This window comes from Manacus candei, unplaced genomic scaffold (genome assembly GCF_025592945.1).
Source record: "Manacus candei isolate 608988 ecotype Guabito, Panama unplaced genomic scaffold, ASM2559294v1 h1tg000014l, whole genome shotgun sequence".
NCBI lineage: Eukaryota > Metazoa > Chordata > Aves > Passeriformes > Pipridae > Manacus > Manacus candei.
Window position 1 is genome coordinate 24,922,230 of NW_026138062.1, and position 16,122 is coordinate 24,938,351.

Sequence of the window (16,122 nt, forward strand, 5' to 3'; positions counted from 1 at the left end):
AACTTAAAATCATCCAGGCCTTTCAACCATATTTTCAATTTGGAAGTGAAAGGCATGTATCTATTTCTGAAAAAAATCACACTTGTCAAATGGACACAGAGCAAAAAGGATTGCTATAATGACTGTGTAGTAGAAAAAAAAGGATTATATGTATATATGCACACCTTGCATATATATGGCCAAGCTCTCTTGAAAAAAGCAGTTAGTTCTCTGGAAGTCAGCCCTTTCCTACGTTGCTTTTATTATGTATTAGATATTTTTGTTCATTCTGTTGATACTCATCACAGCAGTATCTGAGTACCTCCCAGTGGTGTATTAAGCTCTTGGCTTAAGATATCTCATTTTCTCTCTAGAAGGAGAAAACAGCTGAGTGCATCAACCTTAAATTAATGCATTTTTGGCAGTCTATGTCCCAAAGGACTCCATTCTAGTTAAAATCTCTAGTTCTGGTTGAACTGTGGAATATCATGTACAGAAGTGCAGATTGGAACAAGGGCATACCACTTTCTCCTTAGTTGAGACACTCTTGTAGTCAACCAGCAGAAACAAAAAATATTGCTTATAGGTAGCTGTTTGTGACAACTTCATACTAATAAAGAACATAAAAGTTAGAACACATGAATTATGTAGCCATTGAGTCATAGAATGTTTTGAATAGGAAGGGACATTTATAGATCATCTAGTCCAACCTCTCTAACAAAACAGAATTCAACATCCTCATCATAAACAAATTCTTCTTTATGTCTAATCTAAACATACCTTCTTTCAGTTTAAAACCATTACCCCTTGTTCTGCCACTAAAGACCCTAATAAGAAGTCTTCCTAAATCTTATAAACACCTGTAAATATACTGATATGCTTCTATATGGTCTCCTTGGAACATTCTCTTCTTCAGGCTGAACAATCCCAGCCTCTGGATAAGAATCAAAGGACAAACAAATAATGTGGATATCATTGTAGGAGTCTTGTAAACCTCCCAGACAGGACAATGATGCCAACAAGTTATTCTTTGACGAACTAGGGGACACTTCCAAGTCAACTGCCCTTGTCCTTATGGGGGACTTCAACTTGCCAGAAATTAACTGGGAGCATCACACATCTGGTTCAACCTGGCCAGAAGATTCCTAAAAATCCTGAATGACAACTTTATGGAACAGGTCCTAAGGTACACAACTTGGAAAGACACTCTCCTTGATCTGCTGCTTGTCAACAGAGTGGATCTCATGAGCAAAATGGAGATTCGTGGCCATTTCAACCACAACAACCTTGAAGTGATCGAGTTTAAAATCAAGAGTTGAAAGGAGGAAAAGTGCCAGCAAAACCTCACCTGTGGACATGAGGAGAGAAGACTTAGGGCTGCTCAGGGATTTAATGAGTAAGGTCTGCTGGGAAAATGTTTTTGCATGCACTAAGGTCCATGAGTGAGGGTCACTTTTCAAACATCACCTCCTAAGGGCACAGGAGCAGGCAATTCCCAAATGTCAGAAGTCAAGCAGGCAAGACAGAAGGCTGGATTGGCTAAGCAGGGATCTTCTCTTGGAAATAAGGCAAAAAAGAAAGGTGTATGCCTCATGGAAGCACGGTCAAGTGATGTGGGAAAAATACAGAGATACTGCTTGCCACTGTAGGGAGAAAATTTGAGTGGCCAACGTTCAGCCGGAATTGAAGCTGGCCAGAAATGTGGGGGACAATTAAAATGTTTTTTTCCAAATATATTAATGGCAAGAGACAGTATAGAAATATCATTGGTCCATTACAGGATGAGGATGGTCACCTCACAAACAGGGACAGAGACAAGACAGAGATGTTTAACACTTTCTTTACCTCTGTCTTCCACACGGATGATGGACCAAGGGAGTCTCAGTGCCCTGAACTGGTGGACCATGACTGCAAGAATGATCAGCTTCCAGTCAACCCTGAAATTGTGTGGGATCTGTTGCTCCAGGTAGATCCCTACAAATCTATGGGGCCCGATGGGATTCATCCAGGAATCCTTAAAGAGCTGGCTGATGTCATTGCAACAACTCTCTTGATGATTGTTGAGTGGTCTTGGGAATCTGGAGAGGTCCCAGCTCATTGGAAGCTGGCAAATGTGTCTGGTAAAGTTATGGAGAAGATTATTCTGGGAAGTATTGAAAAATACCTGAAACACAACTCTGTCATTGGTCACAGCCAACACGGCTGCATAAGAGGGAAGTCCTGCTTATCAAACCTGATTTCCTTTTATGACAAAGTAACCCACCTAACTGATCAAGGGAAGCCAGTTGATGTAATCCTTTTGGATTTCATTAAAGCTTTCAATACTGTCTCTCCCAGGATCCTTCTGGACAAAATGTCCAGCCTGCAGCTGGATAAACACATCATCAAGTAGGTGAGCAATTGACTCACATGTTGAGCACAGAGACTAATAGTGAATGGGGAAACATCAGACTGGTGACCTGTGACTAGTGGGGTTCTGTAGGGTTCTATCTTAGGTCCTATGCTCTTCAACATCTTCATAAATGACTTGGGCAAAGGACTGGAAGGGATACTAAGCAAGTTTGCAGATGATGCCAGACTCAGAGGAGCTTTTGACTCCCTTGAAGGCAGAGAAACCTCAACAAATTAGAGGACTGGGCAATCACCAACCATGTGAAGTTCAAGAATGGAAAGTGATGGATTCTACACCTGGAATGAGACAACCCTGGATGTACATACAGACTGGGTAATGAGATGCTGTAAAGCAGTGCCATGGAAAAGGGACCTGGGGGTCCTGGTCAATGGCAAGTTGAATATGAGTCAGCAGTGCCCTGGCAGCCAGGAGGGCCAACCGTGTCCTGGGGGGCATCAGGCAAAGCATTGCCAACCAGTTGAGGGAGGGGATTGTCCCACTCTACTCTGCACCGGTGCAGCCTCATGTTGAATATTGTGTGCGGTTTTGGGCACCAGAACATAGGAAAGATATTAAGCTGCTAGAAAGTGTCTAAAGGAGGGCAATGAAGATGGTGAAGGGACTTGAGGGGAAGTCATATGAGGAGCAGATGAGGTCACTTGGTGTATTCATCCTGGAGAAGAGAAGAGGAGAGTGAGGGGAGACCCCATCACAGTCTACAACTTCCTTGTGAGAGGAAAAGAGGGGGCAGACACTGGTATCTTCTCTCTATGACCAGTGACAGGACCCGAGGTAATGGCCTGAAATTGTGTCAGGGGAGGTTTAGGTTGGATATTAGAAAAAGTTTCTTCATCCAGAGGGTGGTTGGGCACTGGAACAGGCTCCCCAGGGAAGTGATCACAGCACCAATCCTGACAGACTTCAAGAAGCATTTGGACAACGCTCTCAGGCACATGGTGTCTCTCTTGGGGATGGTCCTGTGCAGGGGTAAGAGTTGGACTCAATGATCCTTATGGGTTCCTTCCAACTCAGCATATTCTGTGATTCTGTGATTCTCTAACTCTCTCAGCCTGTCCTCACAGGAGAGGTGCTCCAGCCCTCTGATGTTTTTTGTGGCTTGGCTCTAAACTGTCTCTAACAGGTCCAAGTCTTTTTTGTGCTAAGTATTCCAGAACTGGATGTAGCACATCAGGTGGAGTCACATGAGAGTATGGTAGTGGGGCAGAATTACCTCCTTTGACCTGCTGGCCATGCTGCCTTTGATATAGCCCAGATGCAGTTGGCTTTCCGGGCTGCAAGCACACATTGATGGATCATGTCCACATTTTCATTTACCAGAAACCCAAGGTCCTTCTCAGCAGGGATGCTCTCAATCCATGTATCTCCCAGTCTGTATTGATATTGGGTATTGCCCGACCCACATTTAGGACTTTGCACTTGACCATGTTGAAGTTCACAAGGTTAACAATTCTTCTTCCTGATTTTTGGCAGTCAAAAAAGAGAGAGAGCTTACTCCAAAAGTATTTGAATCTCTACGTTAAGAATTTAAACTGAAATTCCCTCTGTAGGAGTCTCTCTTTTTTTTTTTCCACAGAGTAAGTAGAGAGCATAAAAAGGCCAACTTCTTAATTTACATGTCTAAGCAATGTAGCCCTCCCAGAACACAGATTATTTTATTCTTTAGAATTTCAGCCCAGGAGGCTAGGGTATAGTGAGTACATCACAATACCTTTGTGAGTCTTTTAGGACCATTTGCTCTGCTGAACTAGGAAACACTCCTTCATAAGCTGATGTTTTCCAAGTATCTCCCTATTGAAGGTAGCATAATTTCCCTGAGTTAAAGAGAAATAAACTGTTGGCTACGTGCAAACTGTTGGCTTTTTAGTCCATATCATGTGAATTATATCATCTAATACATATGATATATGATCTAATCATGATATTTAGATAGGACTTGAAGGTACACTGATCATTATCTTGTTCACCACGAGTGTGGCTCTTAGTTGTGGAGGATAGGTTCTATTATTTCTTATTTCTGACATGGAGGTATAGGACGTTCTCCCTAGATCAAGCAAGCTAGGCAGATCTCATGGTAGACAGTATTTAACAATAGAGAAATAGAGGAGTGTAAGAATAATTAATGTCATATCTTTCTCTTTAGATCAACTGTCAGTGTACTGCCAACTTGATGTCATGACCCAAGTCCAGACTGAGTTTTCAAGAACATTAAACTTACTTAGGGTTTGGTTTGTTTTTTTTTTTTTATTAATTTACAATTTCCTGGGCTTATTTAGGATCTACATGATTGGGTAGTTAATGTCAGTTTGGTATAGCTTTTGAATCTCTTAGCATTTATGAAAATATTGGTTTTGCAAAGAAAGTAAAGATGACTTATTTGACTGTCTACTAGAGTTAAGATTGGTACCAGCCACCTTCCAGTGAACGCTGCTTGCCTTCCTGAACTGCAAAGGACATAATTCAGATTTTTTGATCACCATTTTCTTAAGTCTGAACCTCTTTTTTTTGTGAATAGCTATACTGAAGTTTGAGACTTTTGGTGCACATATAGCTTGTGCAATTCCATTATAAACAAGGTATCAATTAACTCCTTGTTCTATTCTTTATTAAAAGATTTGTAAAGAGGCACTATTATTTTAAATCATCATACCTGAAGAGTTTGTTCTGTATATAAATGTGTGTTTCATAATATTAAGATCATTGATGTAGAGTTGCACAGAACTGACATTTACAAAACTACAAGTTCAAGCAGTAGATACCAGACAAAACTTTTTTCCTGAGAACTTCGACAAGAATGTCAGAGAACTCTAAACTGATGAAATCTGAAGGTAAGAAAAATCAGGGCTCATGAGGCAGAAGACAATTATCATAGTAGAATAGCAACTATATTGAAAATAGAAAAGAATATAAATGAAATATCAGGACCCCCGAATTGGAGCTTGTCAGCTTTGTAAATAATATATTTTTACATGCAGAAAAATTCCCTCCATAAAGATAGGAGGACATTACTTTCTTCTGAGAGCACTTCCAGGGATGGGGCATTCACAAATTCCCTGAGTAAAATGTTCCAGTGCCTCACCACCCTCGCAGTAAGATTTTCTTCCTAATATCTAATATAAACCTACTCTCTTTCAGTTTAAAACCATTCCCCCTTGTCCTGTCACTACATGCTCTTGTAAATAATCTGACTCCATCTTTCTTGTAGGTTCCATTCAGCTATGATGATGGTGTATAGAAAAACTCTACTATAAACCATAGCACAATCCTATATTAAAGGTGGTTTTGTGTTTGTATTGAAGATGCTGTTATATGTTTTACTTTTTTCTTTTCTTTCCCCCCACCCCTATAATCTAATAAACTTCACTAAATTTCAGTCTGGATGGATTAATTCCAAGAATCCCAGTTTTCTAGGCACACATGGGTGCACAGTAAGTGTCAACACATGACCTGGCAGGTAGTTCTAAACAGATTTCCAGGGTAATTTAGGGATATACCAGATGCAAGGTGTCTCAGTTTCTTCTCACATTCTTTAACTTTTCTTGCCTACTTCCAAACTGCCTCTTCTGCTTTCATTCCTTTGCTGGCAGCAGGTGAGGATGATGTGTAACAACAAGAGTTTTCTGCAACTTTGATAATTTAGAAGTGCAACTATAAAGATAGACAAAGTATATGCTGAAGAACTCCCTTATGGAAATAATATTTTTTGCAAAGTAATATTTTCCATTACAAAAGGATTTTCTGTTTTGTATGCACATATTTATGGCTAACTTGACTGGGGACATTACAAAAGCTATCTGTGCAATCTTTCATTATTAAAGCAGCTTCTAGCATTTGATAGCTATTTAAAAATATCAAGTGTTTTTTCTTACCTTATGCCAAAAGGGGATTTGAAATTAGAGTTTGGTTTTGGTTGGGTATTTTTTCTGGGTTTGGTTTGTTTGTTTATTTTTTTAATTTGAAAATGATTTTTAAACTTCTGCCTGGGAGGGAAACTAGTAATCTTTCAGAGAAATAAAGGAAAATCAAATAATCTCATAATCTGTAACTATCCTACATGTAATTTTGCCCAAAGAAAAGATACTAATGTTTCAGATTTCTTTAAAGTTCATATTTAGTTAAAAATATTCTTTTATTCATCTTTGTCAAACTTACTTTACTAGCTATGACATCAAGCAATGGCAGAATTTCTCTTTTGTTTAAATCTGGCAGCTTAGAAGTTGCAGTTTTGTGACCCTCTTAAGGAATATATGTTTCATAGATAAACTAGGAATTTACATGTGTCTTCTGTGCTACTTTTTAACTATTTATCACCTCTTGTGAGATAAATGAAAGCAGATACTTTTCTTCCAGCAGGAGCCATCAGATTGTAAAGTGTCTCATTAATAAAGGGTAGTACCTCATCCATATTACATATAGTATAAAAAATATGTGAGTGCAAATAAAGTTAAAAATTCGTGCACCAGGTAGGCTGAAAAAATGTTAAAATCAACATTTTATACACAAAAATGCCAGAAAAAATGGAAAATATACAATAGTTTTTTGAAATACCAAGAATGTAGAACTAAATCAGTGACACTATGAAAAAAAATAAAAACCTGTTATCCAGTCCTCAGTTTGCAAGCAAGAGTTAAACATTATTAAACCTGTGGAGAAAACATTCATTCTTATTGGTCTTGCTAGGATTCATGACCCTGAAATTGGTTCAACAGGTTAAATTTTGAGCTAATAACACTGACCCACTAACATAGGTTCAATCCCCTGCATGGACCATTCACTTAAGAGTTGGACTCAGTGATCCTTGTGGGTCCCTTCCAACTGAGAATATTCTGTGACTCTGTGAAGTCTCAAATAAACTCATTCAACATTCAACGAATAATTCCATTTAAGGTATTTATGTGAACTTGGAGATAGAATCCTCTAATTACAATAGGTTGTACATTCAGTTACACTTACTGTGCTTTGTATGTTTACATGTATCATATAAAATGAAAACCATTCTATTTTTGCATAGTATTGTCTTTTGTAATTTGTATCTTCTTGGTCTGTGTGTTTGTCTGAAGATTTGCTAGACTTTTAGTACTTTTTCCACAGTTAATCCCAACTTCTTTAAAGATTTTTTTTTCCCCAGATGAATTAGAATCCTCTATTTATCTTAATAAGAGTATCCTTTGGAAATTCAGGTGACAACAGCATCTTGTACCTGTTTCTGCATGGAGAAACTCATATTTTAGTGGACCTTTTGAACATCTGTCAGTACAACATTTTTCCATCTTTTTTAGGCTAAATGTCAAGTGCTATCACTGAAATAAAATGTTTGTAAAATGAGGAGTATTTATCATGGAGCCACAACTACTTTTGAGATAAATTTATGTCAAATAAAAAGCAAATTTTCTTCTGGAAAAAGAAAAGATAGACATATACTGAAGGACTATCAACCTTTATATAGAATATCTTTAAAAGGTCCGGAAGACTTTCTTGAGTGAGAGTTGGGTGACACTACCTATCTCAGTCAAATTCCTTCAACGTTATCTGGACAAACTGCACTCTCCTGTTAAATGTGCTACACATCCAATAGGAGCCTTATGAACATGTGCTTTTTCTAGATTTATTTTCAGGTGCTTCCATATGTTATGAGACCACACTTTAAGATCAGGATAGAAATGTATACAAATTAAATGAGAAGCTAAAGGAAAAAAAAAAGAAAAGGGAAGAAACATCTGCAGTACATCAATGGGAAAAAATGTTTAAGCTGCCTGTTATTAACCGCTCAACCTGTCTTATGCTGGATTTCTGCATAATTATGTTACAGAGGAGGGGGGAAACAGATGTTGAATAAAGATTGAAAATAAGAAAATGCGAGACTTTAAAAAAAAAAGTAATTGTGGTTGCTCTCAGCTAGACATTTTTGGCAAGACTTTTAGACAACAATATATTTCTCAAATTCTTTGCCCATTTCTGGAAGATTAATGTAAAACAAAATGCTTCTTTTTAAGTCTGATCAGTTGAACAATTATACAGCTCCAATAATCCCCAAGTCGGTCTTCCAAGAAAGCAGCTGAATATTTCCTCAAGCAGTTTCATAAATTAGATTCAATGAATATGATATCAGGTCAGAAACCCTATAAGCTCTTTTCCTGTTGATAGCTTATGTAATTAGCTGTTATTTTCATCTGTTGTAAATATCCAAATAATCCATATAAGATACATTTTTCTCAATCTTTATGGAATAAATGCGACCAAACTATACTTGTATGTTTTTCTGTGTTTCTCACACTTGTGTCATGCTTTAAAGCAAATGGAACTATAATTCTTAGGGAATATCTCTTGCTTTTTTTCCTCCACTGAGTTGATATTTTCTGGCACTGAGTTTGAATGCATTATGAAATTGCTGTCTGGATAGAGCTATCAGAAAAAGGGAGCTGAAACTACTTGTAGTCACTACACTAAATCATTCGCACACTGCTACACTGTATGGTCCATTTTACCCTGGGTAGATTATTTACCTGAGAGAGAGTTATTCCTGAATACACTCTGCAGTGGCCCTTAGTTAAAAGTATTGTATGCTTTAATGCAACTACCATCCTTTTTGAGACATGGCTATTCACAAGATTAAGACAAAATCAGAGGCCATTTTGGAAGAGGGATTCAGATGTGAAATGAATCCTTTCTCCAAAGTTTTAATTTTCTTCTTGTTAACTAAAAATATTTTATTTTTCAAGCATTCCCGACTTTGCTTTCCTTTGCTATCCTCACCCTACATACCATCACAAGTAGACTTCAGTCTGTTGATCTGCTTCTTTCAGGTGAGCAAATACTTCATCTGTTAGCTGTCTTCTATTTTGATCCAAAATTTACATGTGAGATTATAAAAATGTGTCGAGTTTGTTTTTTGAAAAGTCACAGCTTAAAAACTCATGTAGCAGAACTTGATAGAACGCTATTTCTTGAAGACCTTGAAAGTAATTTGACAAAGAAACTGCATATTTGTATTAATCTTGTATTCAAGAGATTTGGACATAAATTTCCTATGAAAAAAAACTGTTCAAAATTATATCACTGGCTTATTCTATGCTTTTGTCCTGATAGAGTTTTTAAAAGAAAGCATGCCATTTGGAAGAGGTATAGATGTATAAAAAAGACTGTGTGAACCTGTTTTACTTTGGGTATGTGCTGTGTGCATGCACATTTTCTAGATACATTCTTGTTACACATCCTTAATGTAATTGCAGGTGAATAGCACTAGCTCACTGCTATAGTATGTTTAAAACTCCAGCTGCACGATTACCACCAATCTCTACAGGAAAGCATGGTTTACAGGTACCAGTGGGTTGATGGATCTGTCTGTAGAATTAGAAAATATCTTTCTTATTATTCATTTTTTGCCACAGATAAGCCATAAAATGAAGGCAGCAGATTGATGGAGGTTTAGGTTTTCTGCTCTTGTTTTAAATAGTAGACGTAGAACAGGTTCTTCTATTTTATAGCCTGAAGCTCAGCTGTCAACATAAGAGATGTACGGACTTAATACTTGAGAACTGTGTAGAAGAATGACTTCCCACTTTTTTTAGAGCAGATTAAACACTGCACAATATAGCTCATTACTACCTCGTGTAAATTTATTGAAAAGGCCGTTTTTGCTAAAGCATGAAATACTTTGTCTTTTTATTACCTACTTTACTGCAAGGCACAAACTTCAGCTGAGAATGAAAACGTTTTTAATTTATAACCTTCCTGTTCGTGTTGGGAGAAATTCTATACCTGACCAAAACTTTAAAGCTTGAAAGAGTATCCTTGCTTTTTGCTTGTGTGAGTGCATGTGCCTGAGTCCATGTCTCACTTGGTGTCATGTAAATGCAGTCAGTATACAATTATGAGTTTATTAAATCTGTACTTCATGAGGGAAAAATGCAAAAATCATTAGGATACTCAAAATAATGAAAGGTGATAACCATTCAGGTTTTGTTCAGATTTGGAGATTAATTCTGTGCCTTATTTTTAGTTCTGGATATTATTTTTTTCTATGAAAAAGTAAAATTGTGTCAGCTTCTGAAAACCACACACCACCTGTCAAAAGAGCATTGATAGAGCATTACATATTTTGCAGAAAGAACAGAGGAAGAGAAACATGAACAAAGAGAAAATCAAGATGAGAAACAAAAGATGAAAGAATAAAAAAAAAGTAACTATTAAATGATATATTTCTTTTAACATATTTAGCAACAGTTTATATATCATTAAAGCAAATATATTTTCAGAAGGCATTTCTCTTGTTTGACACTATAGACATACATATATATTTCTAAAACAAGTTCCTCTAGATGTGCATAGGATAAAAAGTCCTGCTGTGTTCATTTGAACTCACGTCCTTTTGACTAAAACTCTGGACGAGTGGAACAGCTTCAGTTAGGCCTTAGCTAGAGTCAGTTTTGCACATCTTTTAGAATTCACTATGTTTCTTTTTTCCCACAAAAAAGAATTAATTCTTTATTTCAGATTATGGAACTGATTACAGTTGTGTAATTTTGCTATCTATTTGTGACAAAACCAACACTGGTAAAACACTCTTCAAGTTAAAAATCTGCTGAAATGCACTCTATCCAAAGTTCACTGGACAAATAACATTTTTTCACTCAGTTTTGCTTAATATTGGTTTTTTAAAAATAGGGCAATCAAACAAAAACAAAAACATGGTGAGCTTAACCAATGTCACTGGAACCAGGTAAGCATGAAGGGATGTGTGACTTAGCGAGGGAAAGAAAATGTTTTATAGAGTGGACTGTAAGATTTTTATGATCACATATTGTTTTTTGATTTTATTTTGGTTTTAATAGGATTCGCTTTAGGCAAAGCAGGTATTTACGAGATATTCCCTTTACTGCATGCTTGCCAACACATGTCATATACGTACTTTTAAATTTTTGCTTGTGCTTTGAATTCTTCAGAATAACCTATTGATAAATGTTCCATTTTAAAAGGGGACTTTTTTTCTACTGATGTAGAAAATGACATGCTTAGGCTTACTAGGTTTAAAGATTGTTGACCTGAAAAGTTATATTAAAAAACTTCCTTTCCTTGTATGTACTTATCTTGGATGTTACTTAATTAAAACTGTATCCAAATAAGTGATACTTATTGTTTGCTGGAGGTTTATAATAGAGTTCATGCTGGAGAATAGAAAGCCTAAACTTGCAATTGTTCTTTAGATAAACAGTTCTCAGAAGTAGTATTTCCTCAGTTTTTGGCTTTTCCTCCCCCCCCTAATATTTATGTTTTGATCCGATAGAAATACATTGGCCTCTTGTGGTTAATTTTTGTCCTGTAATCTCTTGAAACTTCCTTCTTGTCCTTTGTTTCAAGTGCAGGACTACAGAAACTACTCTGCTCAATTTTTTAAAGTAGCACTAGGAGATCTCTTTTTCTTATGGAAGGGGTAGGAATTTTTTAAGCAAGTTAAATTAGTTTCTTCTTGACTGGTGTAGGATGATGTGGTTTTCATTAATCATGTGTGAGTGTGTTGTTGTGTGATGTAACACAGTTGGGCACAACAAGCTGGAGTGTGTCTTCCAAGAAATTTCAAAACTACTTTCTTGAAAGCTGCTGTGAAAGAAATAGCATATTTTTGTAGCGAGAGTGATTAATCAAAATAGGACTTCCCCTAACACAGTAACAAAAAGAAACCAATTAGATGCCATTTCTGCAGCTCTGTTCATAATCACTGATAGAATTCTTTGTGAAATGTCTTATTATAGAAGACTATATTTAGGGTAGGGAACCAGTATTTTCAACTATTTCTACCAAAAGATGGTAACCTACATCTATATTTAGACATTTGGAATGCAATTTTGATCCATATTCATGCACCTAATTAGCAAAGACATTCAGATCAACTATAAACGTCTACATAAGCATGCACATGATGTTGACTCTCTTCAGTAGGACTCCATATACTATAATGGGAAGTTAGACACCTATCTCTCATATGGACACCTTCCTTGGAGGCATGCAAGTATCAGAGTTTGGGGTTGTGTCTCTCTTACATTCCTTGGTGAGGTGTAAATGTATGTACCTGTCTGTGTAAACAACACAGAGTAGTACTGTATGTTGAGTGGAAGTATCTTGAGCTATTTCAGTGTCAGAATCAACCTGGTCATATTCGCAAATTTTTTGATGAGGATAAGCTGCTTCTCAATAAGTAGTCATTTAAACATATTTTACATTGCTTTGGTCAGAAAGCGATATTTGAAAAACTTAGCCAATAACTAGTTTGTGGTAACATTATTGATCTCCTAAGTGCCTCCCAGATATTCAACAAAAAAAGAATACGATGTAAGAAGATCAGTCTTTCAACAACAGTTATGGATAGAAGAACTTGATTTTCCAGGTAAATTTCAGGTTTTTTTAGAAATAATTCCATGAAGTGTCTGCCTGTTTCCCTGATTACCCATAACTTCTGAACCAGAATTTATCCAAGGATGCAGGACTCAAAAGTAAGTTTCCACAAATCTTATGGATATAGACAGCTCTAATAGGCTGTATGTGTTCAATACAAGTCAAAAACTGATGTCACAGATTATTAGACACTGAAGACTCTTGACTGAAGAGAGTCATTAACAGTGCCTCAGTTACTCAGAAAGCTTCAAGTAGACTGTGCCTTGCAAGACATTTTAGTCAATAATAACACAAAAATTTCAGAAAATAATCTGATTACTTCTGTTGCTCATGCCACTATGTGTTATTGCAACCATGTTATCTTTTTAGACAATGCAACAGAAACAAGTCTAGTGAACAGAACTAAGCACAGGAAGACTAACAGATCCTTTGAGTAGCCAAAGGAGGACAAAACTGTCGTGAATAGCAATATTAGTGGAAACAAAGATCAGGGAATCATAGCATAGCTTGAGTTGAAAGGGACCTTAAAGATCATGTATTTCCCACCCCCCTGCCATGGCAAGGTACACCTTTCACTATATCAGGTTGTTTAGAGGCCCATCCAACCTGGCCTTAATGGAAAGCCAGTGAATGGGCAAAAATATTCAAAGTTTTGAAAAAGTTTAGTTTTCCTTTGGTGATAAGTGGAAAGTCAAAAAGTGTAATTGTCAGTGAAATGACACTCCAAAAATCAGGTACAAGAAAACTGAGTTCTGAGGACCTTGGAAGGCTGACAAGACATTTGATTTGAAAATATGAAAAGAATATACATGAATTTATTAAGGGGGCAGTTGTCTTTTTCTTTTTTTTCCTTCTCATAAAAAGGGAAATATTCTATTTAGAGGAATAAATTAGAAACAACTAATAGTGCCTCAGCTTCTCTTGATCTACTCCCAGGTCCACTTTACTAAGCAATTCTGCATGCCTCTAGGAGGTCTCCATAAGACAAGTGACAATGCAAACACAACAGCATGTGTAGAGAATGCTACAGATTTTTGCTTTTTGTATAAGAGATAAGCTGTTGGTTCTTGGTATAATTATTAATTACTCACAATTATCACCAGTTGTATTCATGGGACAGGATATAGTTCTATCATAGAACAAGATTATAACATATTATGTCCTTTCTGATGCCTTACAGTATCTTGTTAAATTACTTTCTATTTGTGATTCTTTACCTGCTTTTAGTCAAATACCTCTAAAGCTACTTGGTAAGAGGAAAGCATTTTAACATATGTCCTTGCACTCTGGGATGAATGCATTATGGATATAGAATTGTATTCACACTTCTTACGATCACCTCTTTTCACCTCTTCATGCAGTGAACACCTCCAGCTTGTTGTCACTGCACTTGATTGCAGCATAGGAGGTTTACAGGGGCAAAGCTAGTCTTGTATCTTTTGTTCTGCTGTGCAAGTCTTGCAAGCTTTACTTTCATACTTTCCATTTTAACATTTTTTTTCTACTTTTATAATTATTTTTATAATTTTTTTATACTTGTTAATAGGATAATTAACTACTTGTCATACATTTGTCGACAAGCATATGACAGTGTATTTTAAACAAGCCTTTGTCTATATAATATAGATTCAACAATATCCTCATGAACATTAATGTTTATGTACGTATATTAAAGTGTTCTCTTACAAAATGTCAGTGAAATACAATAAATTGCCTTTGTCCTGTGATTTTGCCTGACTCACATACTCCCAATCCACTAGTCTCTTTTGCCAAGATCTGTTCTACAATTCCACACCAATAGGTACATCAAAGAGACATAATTAAAAAATAAAAATAAATTGTCAAATAATTATCTTGCAAAATTTTGGGAAAGGTTGAATTGTATGTCCAAGTTCATGCAGATGATGTATTCATCTTTTATTTTAATCTTGTGTGGTCTCACTGAAAATGAGAAAAGTCATATGCTTTCTGAAAGTCTTTAAAAAGTGAAAGATTAGAATTTAGTTGAGCAACAAATGTGATAAAATTTACCCTAGTTAGCAACCAGCAGACCTGAAGACATTGAAAGAGGACACATAATAGATGTTTTAAAATATTTTTTTCTTTTTTCCTGTCCCAAACACATAAAATTTCCTATCATTTTAGTGGGTTGGGAGAGCGTTTAGATAGGAAAAAAAATCTTAAATTCAGGTGCATTTTAACCACCGGGTTATTTCTACATTTTAAGATAATCACATGGAATGATTTAAGGATTTTATCTATATTAAAAATCTGTTCTCAGAAGGCTTTATATTCCCCATTGCAGCCTTTGATAATTCAATTAGTCTCTCAAAAATTTGGGAGTAGCTGATAAATTCACTTTAATGTTAAATCAAGTACCCCAGCAGGTTTCCCTGATATCATTTCTTCCCAAGGAGCTTAGCTCTAGAGGTGATACCTCCCCAACACAGCTTTCTGCAAGAAATATGTAGGCCTTTGGAACAGATTAAAAGAACTGTCTATACCAACATAGCTTCTCACCATAATAAAGTTACTTCAGATAGTGACAGCAATCTCATTCACTCAGATGCCTGTCCATCCAGCTTAATTTATTTTAATTGGCAGCCTTAGGTACCTCCATGGAACATACTTCTTGAATATGATGAATTGTCCCAGGAATAGAGAATGTCATTACACACGCTGACTTTAACCCTTCCCTTTAAACATTGTCTTTTGGGATTCCCAAATCCTATTGGTAGACACTGTTGAATAATAAGTAGGAGAGGATTAGCTAGATCTTCATTGAGTGTGTCTTTGGAGAATGCTAACAATAAAGCCAGTTTTGTTTTTCTACTTCTAGGAAGTGAACAAAAAATACATTAGATGTGAAAGATGAACAACAGGATTCAGTGCGGTAAATAGATGCATGTCCCTGTAGAAATCAGATAGCAAAGCAGAGAGAAAAAGCCTAACAAGAAAAAGCTGCTTACTACTCAAAAAGAGGTGGCTTTAAAAGGCAGATTGTCATTGACCTTCTGTACTGGATTACAGTTTTGCTAGAAGAAAGACTTGAATTCTAGATGTATTCGTCCATGTCATCAAAGATGCATGCTGTCATCATCGTTAGAGCAGGCTAAGTGGGACACTGAAAGCTTATAAAAATGCTGCATTTTACTCTCCAAAGCTAGAAAATACAAAATGTGACTGAAATACACATATCTTTCTCTGTATGAAATATTTTATTCTGCATTTTTATCCCGCTTTGATTTCCTCTTTGAAATTTAATAGGCAATTATATTCCAGAACAACATTTGCTGATGGTTTTATAAGGCAGATTCTCACAGTAAGCAAAATAAATATATTAC

At 36.3% G+C, this 16,122-nt stretch overlaps 1 protein-coding gene across 5 annotated transcripts in view; it reads left to right on the forward strand.

Annotated features, from left to right (window-relative positions):
• Nucleotides 1–16,122, forward strand: part of PCDH17 (protocadherin 17) — a 91,257-nt gene that overhangs the window by 55,615 nt on the left and 19,520 nt on the right. For 4 of the 5 annotated variants that reach the window (XM_051778858.1, XM_051778857.1, XM_051778860.1 and 1 more), the window contains one exon: nt 9,109–9,192. The exons of the other annotated variant lie outside the window; for it this stretch is intronic. In XM_051778858.1, the coding sequence (XP_051634818.1) occupies nt 9,109–9,192 (84 nt within the window). The remainder of the gene's footprint in view (nt 1–9,108; nt 9,193–16,122) is intronic. 5 annotated transcript variants of the gene reach the window in all.